This window comes from Ptychodera flava (genome assembly GCF_041260155.1).
Source record: "Ptychodera flava strain L36383 chromosome 3 unlocalized genomic scaffold, AS_Pfla_20210202 Scaffold_26__1_contigs__length_13983176_pilon, whole genome shotgun sequence".
NCBI lineage: Eukaryota > Metazoa > Hemichordata > Enteropneusta > Ptychoderidae > Ptychodera > Ptychodera flava.
In genome coordinates this window covers 8,924,357-8,936,267 of record NW_027248280.1, presented here as the reverse complement: position 1 = coordinate 8,936,267, position 11,911 = coordinate 8,924,357, and the positions used below count along the sequence as shown (strand labels likewise).

The 11,911-nt window shown below is 36.7% G+C and overlaps 1 protein-coding gene across 1 annotated transcript; it reads right to left on the bottom strand.

The window, feature by feature from the left end:
* Positions 1–5,525: 5,525 nt before the first annotated feature.
* On the bottom strand, positions 5,526–11,708 carry LOC139125785 (guanylate-binding protein 2-like). Its single transcript, XM_070691880.1, has 9 exons — positions 11,509–11,708; positions 10,944–11,136; positions 9,935–10,214; positions 8,946–9,241; positions 7,748–8,014; positions 7,103–7,231; positions 6,850–6,915; positions 5,712–5,843; positions 5,526–5,540 (listed from the first exon to the last, which is right to left on the bottom strand). Exons 1-9 carry the CDS (start codon positions 11,706–11,708, stop codon positions 5,526–5,528), a joined length of 1,578 nt encoding a protein of 525 aa, XP_070547981.1.
* Between the last annotated feature and the right edge of the window lie 203 nt (positions 11,709–11,911).

Genomic DNA, 11,911 nt, shown 5'->3' with positions numbered 1-11,911 from the left:
AGTGAAAATATACTGAATTTTCTGCTTTGGATGAATAGATCTACCGCTGGAAAGAAATGTCAGCGAAAATATCCGAAGCCCACTTTACCGATATTTCATTGTTCTGTTAAAGTTTATGTGCGATTTCTCGTATTTATGCGTGACTGCTACAGAACTTTACAGCATAAGTTATGGAACAAGTTTTTAGGATGGGAATTAAGTCGAACGATTGTAACTGATGATATCTTAACTGGATTACAATGATAGGAGCCGTACGTTGTGAGTTCGCATCTGAACAAGAATTTACTGAATCCAAGGACACTGTTACATCAATCGATTCTTTTTGCATATCGAAAGCTTTGAAGGCGGCTTCACTCACGACATCTTATAAAATACATAGTATTAAATCCAGATTGGCTGCCGGGATTAGCTTTCTCGGCATCCTAGCAACTGGCATGTCGACTCTTGGACTCACCGAATACTCTGAATGTGCACAGAGCAAGACACAAACATGGCATAATGCAGAACACGCCTATTACAGGCTTTTATAAATTCATGTCAGAGGGTTTTGAGTTACAACCTTCTAGTGATCAGCGGAAGGAGGTTACTATCTTTCATTGGGCCCCACAAGACTCAAGAAAATACCGCACAAATTAGACCAAAGATAACAATGGAAGGACCAGTAATAATAAAAAAACGAATTCCAGCACGCATTCAAACTTTATTTGTCATTTCACATTAAAAAATATCTGATTTGAACTTCTTAAAATTTCTAAAAAAGGGGCAACATGGAAGATTTTCCTGCAGTGAATATTCCAGATTATTGAAGCGCGCATAGCAAAGCGTTTTCTAACCAGATTCCCTGCGAAAGTGTACAGTGGCACTATATCAATGTCACTCACCTTTTACAAAATAATGCAACTTGATCATTCGTTCATTGACAGAGTCAGGGGTTTATTCTGAGACGATTTTAAGAAAAACTGCGCGTCTTATATTGCGCATTTTACCACACATCACAACAAAATGTTGATTTACTGTCCACGAAGTCGACTTGGTATATTCGCGTTGATAACAATGCATTTTCCTCCCATATACACTAAGATGACAAGCTAAATAGTGAGTGTTTAACATTCTTATGGGAGTAGAATGAGAAGCTGCCATTGATGTATAAAATAACAATATTGAAAAAATGATCAAACGTTACCATTGTCGTTTATGGTTGTTTATTTCACACAATTTTATATAAAACCTTCAGGGCCAACATTCCCCAGGTGTTCACAGTCACTATATGTAAGAATGAATGTCAGTGAAGGACGAAACTGCCGCCAATATACTTATTGTTTTGTTTTTGGTGACAACATAATACAGTATAGGCTAGGAGTGACAGCAGAACTTGAAGTGTTTGTATCTGTGCCTGGTCCCTTAAAAGTTCCCCTCTCGTAAGGCTTGCACATACCATCGTCCATAGAAGCCAGTATCTAAAGCCCCCAATTTATAATGCAAACCAGTTCAAAGGGTAGCACACAAGTAAAGTCTGCACCCCTGAAAATATAAATCCATCCTGTACCACGTTTTTGTAGCAAGGGAACGTAACTCCTCCATCGTAGTTGCAACACATCTTTGGGAGTCAGCGATAACAGATGGTACGTATTTCGCCGTTCTTGTAGGGCTTCCCCGTCACACAAAACACCCCGAATACCTGACAAACGTCTTTCTTTCTATTGACCTGACACAACCCCTTACGACAAGTAGACGATCTTTCATTATAATGAGAAGTTGTTGGGGACTGGACCTGATAAACCCGCGTCCATAGAGGTCAGCACAGCCCTTAAATTACCATGTCGTGAAAAGCTGCCCCGACACAGTTAACCTTTGAGGTTACCACAAGGTCATCTAGGGTAGCATAGGTGCATTGTGTCACTATGTGCTTCACTAAAAAACTAGTATTGCGTCTGTACTCGGTGTACAATGTGCGCCATGAGCGACGAAGCCCTTACATGCAAGTGACCGTAGGGTTACGTACCGTAGTCTGGTTTGAAACAACTGCTCAGGAATTTGATGATGTCACGCTGGGACTATCCTTCCCATGCTATGAGTGTACCTTGGACCTCTGATCACTAGCGCGCTGTACAGTTTAGGCATGATCAACATGTAATCACCGAAATAGAGCAGTACAAATCTATGGCGACCATAGGAAGGTAGACAGTCTATTACTGCTCTGTGCTAGATGGGCTGAGGACAAAAGGTCAAGCTCCTTTTGAATGGAGCAAAGTGTAGAGGATGTTAACTGACGAAAATCCTAGTCGAAAGAATAGTCAAATGGTCGGCGTTCCCCATCGAAAGCAACAATATGCACCGGGGCCAGAAGGTGCTATTACTCTGTGTACCTGCTCCAGTCAGCAGGGTCAACACTGGTTCTACTTCCATCGTAGCCGTCTCATCTGCTCGCAATATCGGCATGGTCTTTGGCAACAATCACATGGTCTGTCAGCACATTAAACACTTTCAAATCTATCTACAGCTATCTCCGTCGTGTTGGATCTACTCGACGACGCTCCCTCACTAATGAATATAACTCTGACAGCTAAAGTTGACCACTGTAATTCACTTGTTTATGGACTCCCAGATAACAAAAAAGAATTATACAACGAGCTCAAAATGCTGTAGCGAGAGTAATAACACACACACCAGAAAATTTGCACGGACCACCCCCGCTCTCACCCATCTCCATTGGTTATCCGTTCGTCTCAGGCTTGACTAGAAAATTTTGCTGTTGACTTTCAAGGTTCTTCACACCAAGACTGCTGCGTACATAATGGATTTACTCCTGCCCTATATTACAACTCGGGCGCTACGTTCATCCACCAAGAAACTTTTAACATCTACAGCGTACAAAACCATCACCTATTGTGGCCGTGCATTTTCATACGCTGTACCTAAACTATGGAACGCACTCCCACTTGCCCAAACTTGAAAACTTTCAAAATAAAACTGAAAACGCACATGTGCTCCAGAGCATACAGTGAGCTTTAGCCATTGAGCGTCACAGAACAAAACACTGTCTTTAGATTTTTGGCGCTATGTAAACTTTACTGATTTATTAATTGATTGATTTGTCGAGACATCTGTGTAAAATTGTTCATGTTGTTAATAACTTGATAATTAAGATCGTCTTTGATAGCAAATATGATATTTCTGTCATTATTTCTGTCATCCTCTGTAAAATAAGATCCCAAATGGCATCCTGCATAATGTTTAGAATTTATTGCAAATTCGGTCGGCTGTAGCAAAGTCCGTCGAAAATCGGGTCTGTAGTTGTAACATTGTACAGTAATGCATCGTCGGAGTATTGCCTTTGTAGACAAATGACAGATATATCCATTTTGTTCATCATAATTTATCAATATCATAAAAAATTTTACACATTCATAGTGACAAACAGTTCCTTACAGACTTGTGTAAAATGTACCAATCTAGTATACAGTAAACATTCCATAATCCATTGCGTCAGAAATGTCCAAAAACATTGTTTCCTATCACAAACAATATCACAACTTAGAGATTTTCTAATTGGGGTTATTCATTTCGTTGTTTACACCCAGCATGTGTGTAGCTACATATTGTCAGGAGACAATTCAATTCAATATATACGATAGCTACATGCATAGTCTATTGTGGTTACACACTTCGAGTGAAAAGCATTTGGAATAATGTGTACGGTTGAAACACTACCGCAACCTTCAATGATATGCCTTTACCTTGTTGATGAATACAAATGCATATAAATCAACGTTACAGATTTAAAAGTATTTTGATCGGGAAAAAAGAAATACGTCCGATAATTTGTGACCTATAAAATAAAAATTACTTAAAGTTAACATCATGGTAAACCTATTTTACTCACAATTAATATCTCAAATTAGGGTACTACAACGCGTATAAATCAACCAATGTCATACATAACTAATGTCCAACATAAGTAAATAATGCTACTAAACTAATGTTCTGCTCAATGATACATTCATGATAGTCTTAAATGGCGGAAGACATGTAAGTATACATGCATTACAAACTTTTTACATACTTCCATAAATGCAATTCAAGCGGAGTATCAACGTTTCATTTCTTCTCTTTTCCTATTCAACTCGTCTTTCAGTCTCTTGTTCTCCTCTTGAAGTTTAGCATTGAGAAGTTGTAGTTCCCTAGCCAAGTCTTCATGCGTCCGACCAATTGCTGTGATTTGGGCCTCAATAGCAGCACTTGTCTCTAAGTAATCAGCATGCGATTGATCTTGTTGGTCGGTGATATCTTCATTCATCATCTTGAGCTTAATTCGTTGAATAAGAAGTGAATGTTAAAAATAGACAATCTCTCTCTCTCTCTCTCTCTCTCTCTCTCTCTCTCTCTCTCTCTCTCTCTCTCAGAAACAAACATATAAAAACACATACATCAATACATTAACTAACCACAACGAATGTCGTGTTGATCTTTAACATTTAGGGATACATTTTTAGCGAATTTAGATGAAAAAATAGGCAGAAGCAAAGGCATTGATACCAAATCTCTTGAATATATTAGCTAATTTCTGTTTATGGATGCATTATTTTAGGCAGACCAAAGGCACAGGGTTTAAAGGTTTGCCATTTAGGTTAACTATTTAATAACGATTGTTTCATATTATCAACGGAGAGGGTCTGGTTCAAAGCTAAAGCTAGGCTATAAAGTACTAAGACAATTATAATTCATAGATTAATTTACATATTTCTCACTTTTCGCGTCCACTGCATCCAGAAATAATGTCACTAAGGAAAATTGTGTCATACATTTTAGTACATATCTTATAATATGGCCAGGAATACAATGTTCCGTCTTCCCAACAACTTTACTCATTCTGGTACAGTTTAATTCCAGAACTATTAAAATATGCAAAAACATTGTTGTTCAGCGGGCAATATGCGCATCCCATTGCAGGTCATAAAACAGATTGATCCCTATAGGATTCAAAGTGAAAAGTACTGTTGCCTGTTTTCAGGTGTTTTAGATAAAAATTATTTACTTAGAAAAGTTAAGTGTTTTGTGTTCGTTCCTTTGTTTTTGGTTTTTGGTTTCCTCGTCAGAAGCTCACAAATAGTGATTAGACGAGACATGCATTACTCTATTAAATAATCATACATCACAATGAAACTGGAAGGAATCTCAAGCAACTGAACATAAGAGATTGGGGACCCACAATATTCCTTGGATGTTATCATGAACATTGGCATTACTGAGTGGATGGATTACATCTCATATTGTGATATGCAAAGGTATTTCCTTCCACATAAGAATGCAGCATTTAAAAAAACAATTGAATACTTACCATTTCTTCATCCTCTACAGCCTTCAAGGAAAGTATCTGCTGTTCGTCTTTCTTATTTTCCTGTGAAGTAAATAATCCAATATGGAGCAGAGTGTGTCAATAAATGACAAAACGCTTATCAAGCTGTTACAACATTTCATTGTTAGAGTAGTTAAACTCCATGACTTGAATTAATTTCTTAGTCGATTCACGCATTGTGTTTCTGTGATGCATATGCAATGCAAGATTCAGGGCAGGGGAATATTCCACATTGATAAAGGATCATTAGCATAAAATGTCAATACAAAAACAATGCTCATTTATATAATTTGCATAAATTAATACTAATATATTCCGTATCTTTCACTAATAGGTGAAGCAGTATTCCACTTACAAGGTCTTCTTTTGTCACGTCTTCTGGTAACTGTTGTCTGGCTTCTGCGGCAGGTTTTGTTTCTTCCGTTTGTTGTTCTAATTTTTCTGGATCACAACAGTTGTTTAGGTGTTTTGCGGTTTCTTCAAATTCCTTTGAAAGGAACATAAACAGTGTTTCGTAGATTCAGGAAAGCAGAGATATGTAATTATGCACACAGACATAATTGTATAGCAGCAGAGTTTTAACGCGTAAAACAAAGTTGCCTATTTACCTCTGGGAGATACCAGATTTTCCTTTTCAATTTTGGAGTCAATAAACCGCTCGGCTTAATCCCCATCCTAAAATGGGTGTTTCAAACGCCGAGCAAGTTGTTAAAAGTTTTCTTACTGCGGCCGCTCCACACGCCATAGATTCATGCAGAAACCGTGCAAACACACATACATCGCGAACACGCATCGCTCACAAACTTTATAAAACCAACATGGCTATACGGGGCGAAAGACGGCCTCGGGTAAAATTCTGTCAACCTACAGAGCTATCAACCGAATGTAGAAGTTCAGTAAATTATCAATGGGATTCGAAATCACAACATTCGGCACCCGTTCACTTGTATAGAATGTAATGGTACCCATCAATGCAGTTAGCTTATGGATAACACTGAAGTGATTTCACATGTAATAAATGCATAATTAGTTTGTAATGCCATACGACAGTGCCCATATCCATAGCTAACCTATCATAACCGAAAGATTTTGTCAGGCCTGATAAAGATGTGACAAAACGTTCAATAGAATACCATAACGCAAACATTCTATACTTGCCAACACGTTCATTAGGTCTTCTCCAATCAGATGCATTGTATTGTATTGTATTGTATTGTATTGTATTGTATTGTATTGTATTGTATTGTATTGTATTGTATTGTATTGTATTGTATTGTATTGTATTGCACACAAAATCGACAGGAAAATTTTCTCCTGGTAGGTTGAAAATGTCAGGCAAAATAACCCATTATATGCTGCTACGTATGAAAAATAAAGGACGACAAACATGGTCATGATTAGTGACTCCAATTTCGCATTGTGATAGGTGTACCTTTTAGGACAGAGGAAAAGAAATAGCTGAGGGATCTTCAATAGTAAGAATCAATACTTACCATTTCTTTGAATTTTATCGCTATCACCTCCAGGGAAGGTCTCTCATCTCCATTTTCACCTTTTTTCTGTGAGGTATAATAATCAATGATGGAACAGTGAGAGTTAATCATTTAAATGGAGTTATCTTATCAAGTTACTAAGTACTGTATGTGCACCGGATACCATAAATTTTGTTCTTTCTATTGCATAGCCCAGACATCCTTTTGTGTCATTTAATTTAAGCATCGATTTTGAACATCATATTGCACTTACAATATCCTTTTTTGTCTCATCTTCTGGCAAAAGTTCGCTGGCGTCCTTGGCAGGTTTTGTTTCTTCTGTACCCTGCTCTGCTGGTTCTGAATTACTGACTTCTTGGTGTTTTGCTATCTGAGCAATTTTCTTGAGAAGAACAGACAAGTAAACAATGCTTTATATATTCAAGGAAGCAAAGAAATCAAATGTGCCATTGTCAATGGGACAGAGTCGTAGTCCAACTTGGTTTCAATTGTACTTTTAAGGGTTGTTGAAAGACATTTTTTGTCCACAATGGGCATTGTGAGAACGGCATTATATATCGGGTCATACACAAAATTTCTTGAATTAAAGGTTTATAAGTATGCCAACAACTATCACATATTAAAAGCTTAATTGCAAGCTTCTCTGAACAAATGCTGCGCCCTCAAAGAATAATACAAGGCGATGTTATGGTTTGATTTACTCCCTTCAAGACAGCACAGAATGTCCTGAAATCACAGGATCGAAATATAAGGCGACGGAAACCGATCAATTTAAAAGTGTCTACTTTCAATTTTTTTCATTTGCGACAGCATGATGTATTTTGTTATAATTAGGTAAACTAATGCAACAAATGAAATTGCAACGAACAAACAAAGTAGAACACTGTTATCAACTCACCTCCGCCAATACTGTTTTGTACACATGCCACTTTTTGGGACCACGAGCTCTCTCCTTGTATTGCTTGGTTAAATAGTCCCCTAATGAAGTATTTGAGTACAGTCGCTTGCGACCTTGACCTGGTTGAGGGCCCTCGATCTCTGTTACCAACGTCTCCACGAGTTCCATACAAAATTCCTGTGATTTCTTTTCATTTTGGAGCAGTATTGTGTATAAATATCCGCCAACACAGGTAGGACCGTGGTCACTGTATTGCACTGTTTTTCCCTGAATAATCAATGTACATAAAACGGAAGACGTTGTAATGTGGTGCAACACGCAGACAAAAACACAGTAGACATAATACTAATTCTTGAAGAGAATGGATCAAACGGCAGAAAATGTATGTTTCGAGTTTATGCGTTTAACTTCAGATAGCTAGCTTGCTAGATAGCTAGCTAGGTAAAATAGATAGGTAGATGGCTACATAGATAGATACATAGATACATAGATAGAAAGATGCATTAAACAAAACAATTATTCGATTGTAATAAAAGTATCAAAATTGACGATTTTGTGAAAATAATTAGCATTTTGCCAACAATGTAACGTATTGGAAGCTTTCTTTTACTATAGAAGAAGAAGAAGAAATAGAAGAAGAAGAAGAAGATTTTTGATTTTGCAAATGAACGTTTATTACTAATATTAATCTCCTGTACAGATGGTCAATTATTGAAAATACTGAGCAAATTTGGACTATTAAAAAACAGCAAAATCTGCAAAGTGGCAAAGACGCTGATGCTGGAGCGAGACGGAGAGAACAGGTGAAAAGGCAAACAGGTAGCTATAACACTTGCAACATGGGCAAAGAAACCCAATAAATCTGAAAAAAAAGCACAATTTTGTTATTGACAGAAGGCAAGATGCGAGGTGCATGAAAAAACTCCGTTGAATGGGGGAAAGCAAAACAAACTACGAAACAAGAAAAAGCGACAGAAATTTGCAAAGAAAAAGGACAAGAACACCTTACATCTTGCAGAAGAAAAGCCACCCAACCGCCAATGAGAAGGGATATATTTAGAAAACTCTTTGTTGGCATACTCTAAGTTGGCAAGTACATGCCAACGAAGAATCTCCTCAACAACATCGACATCATCACCTCATCATTATTTAACACCATACCTATCATCATACTAATAGTCACTGTATTATATCCCACCTTTAGTTCCTGTTTGTACTTATTCAGGCGCTCAGCGTCATTTATGTATTTTGTGTTTCCTTGGAAAACCCTCATTGCCTTAAACAAGCAATTGTTGTGCTTCATGATGATCTCGTGGGGCTGACAAGGTAGCGACTTCTCAGCATACTCATTCATAGCCTTGCGGTAGTCATCAAACGCCCGCTCTACTTCTTCCACAAGCAGCGCATCTATCACACTTGTGACAACTGCATGCATGTTGATGGATTTCGTCGCAGAAAAGCCTGAAACGTACTGCTCAAGCATTTTTGCAAACTCTAATTATGACAAAAGATAGATAGAGCAAATTACATTTTTATAGCAAACGTTTTTAGTCGCAGCATGTTGTCTTGTATGATGGAAAGTATGAAAAACTTGGTAGACGAAAATCAATTCACCGATAATCAGGGTTCACCAAATAACAAACATAAATGTGATAAGGTAGATCAAGTTTTGAAAATTTCATCTTGTCTTCTCACCTATGTTTGTCTATTAAGATCTTTTGCCGCCATGTTTCATTCAAAGTGATATAGTTGCATCAATATTTAATCTCCGAAGTGCTGAGTTATTTGTCACGATATTGCTTGCAAGTAAATGGTATTCACAAACAAAAGCTTTGTAAAACATATTATCAAAGGCATGTGAAGAACTGTTAGAGTAAATCATACATTAAGATTTAGATCATTCGAGACACATGTTGAACTCATTGAGCTGCAACAATCACTCTTATTGTACAACTCTGTATATTTTTGATTTTTTTTAATTGAAATTAGCCTTCTGGAATCGGTCTTGACATAAGCAGGATATCTAAATCTTGTTTACCAGAGAGGTTAGACTAACAGTATCTGATAATCTGCCAGAAAATATTACATATTTTATAGAGAGCGAGAATATTCTTTTAGTCTGCTAATATATAAAGTCATCGGTAAACCACAAACCTACAAACTTTACTTTTCGAAAAATATTCTTACGGTGTCCGTTGATGTTGCCAGGATACGGCCAAGCCTTCTTTGGTTTCATAAGTGTACCACAACGTGTTATGAAAACATCGACTTCTTCCAGGAAATGCTTGTTTAACCTTCCTGTACTTTCTCCATTGTGCATGTCTTTCAACACTGACGCGTCCAGTGATGGTATTGGAAGGGTCAATGCATCAAATACCGGAAAAGATTTCAGCAAGGCTCTCCGAGTAGCGTTTGCTTCCTTTACTCTGGCATCGGTCATCACGTTTTCCTCCTCTATTTTCAATATCTGTGAATGTAAGTTAAGTGCTTTGTGGTATTAGAGTGAAAATTAAATTGTTTATCATTTTTGTAAAGTCTGTGTCAATATCTCTTTGTGAGACTGTCTGCATTCCTCTGTCATTCTCTCGCATAATTTCCGAGGTATACAATCCTAATTATATCATACAAGTATATTGATGGCGCAAATACTGTTATCTTATTGGTATAGATGTAACAATAACTGTGCTGTATTAGCAACATCCTACGGTTTTAAAAAGCACATGGTCTCAGCTAGAAAAAAATTCCCTTTTTTGTTGTTCAACATCAGAATTTCAATTGAATACTATGATGAATAGCAATAAACCATCTCAGAAACAGGTATACCACTCGATTGTGATCAGTTCACGACATATATGTCGTGAACTGGTCAAAGGCTTGTGATGTTCCATCGCTTATTGCTTTATCAAACGTCCATGATATTAGTTGCCGATGAAAAAATAATATCGATATATAAGAATAATATCTATATGTCTTCATTGTCAAAGAAATTATTTCATCTTAGCAACAGATGCGACTTAAGTCGTATATCGGTGACATGGATTTAGTACTAGTGTCAGAAAAATTACATCAAAGTGTGTAATATATAAAGTTAGAGAATGAGAGAGAGAGAAAGAAACTTAGAGAAATAGTGATACATAGATTAAGAGAAAGAGCAAGTGGCTCTATGTCATTAAATCCCAATATTCACAAGACTTACTTCATCCAGTAAATAATGTTTGAAGTCCACTTCCACTTCTTGATCATCCTCTGTCAACATGAATGACATTGTAGTGTCACGGAGAAGCCAGATGAAGTTTGGAAAGAACCTGATAAATTCTTTTTCCACTGGGACTTTCTTTTTCGCAGCATCTCCGTTCAAAGAAAACACATCATTCAGTCTATTTACCCAGCTAAAACAACCAAATACAAAAGAAACATATCATTTTCTATTCCAAGCTCTATTTGCGAAGTCTTCGCCTCACACTTACTCTCGAAATTATCAAGACAATTCATTTGACAAGATGAAAAAACATGCAGTTTTAAATGAAAATTTTATTACCATTATTTCCTATATTGGCGGGCTATGCATGGGCAATCTGCTTAATATTATATTATCATTCTTCTTATTATGATAATCATCATCACCATCAATCATTATCACCATTATTATCATTATTATTATTATTATTATTATTATCATTATTATTATCTCTCTCTCTCTCTCTCTCTCTCTCTCTCTCTCTCTCTCTCTCTCTCTCTCTCTCTCTCTCTCTCTCTCTCACCTGAGCTTATTAATGTCCTCTGCATGAACGGATCCTTTGCTGTTGTACACCAAGACAGACGACACCAAGGCCATCAATGCAAACATAAGCATATCGTCTTCTTTATGTGCGTTATATGCATCAAGTCCCTCTGTATCCAGGACAATGACTGTCACTTCTGTTGCGTTCGATAGCGTCTTTTTGAAAACCTTTCTACTCATCCATATCCCTTTAAGATTAAAGATATATGAAGATATCTATCTATCTATCTATCTATCTATCTATCTATCTATCTATCTATATATTATATATAATATATATATATATATATATATATATATATATATATATATATATATATATATATATATATATATATATATATAACGCACTTTGAACGTAGTTTATATGAAATGGCATTAAC

Coding starts and splice junctions, on each gene's coding strand:
- LOC139125785 (XM_070691880.1), bottom strand. CDS start 11,708: ATGAGTAGAAAGGTTTTCAAAAAGACGCTATCGAACGCAACAGAAGTG. Junction 9,242..9,934: donor TGGCAACATCAACGGACACC/GTAAGAATATTT, acceptor TGTCATAATTAG/AGTTTGCAAAAATGCTTGAG. Junction 6,916..7,102: donor ATGAGACAAAAAAGGATATT/GTAAGTGCAATA, acceptor TATACCTCACAG/AAAAAAGGTGAAAATGGAGA.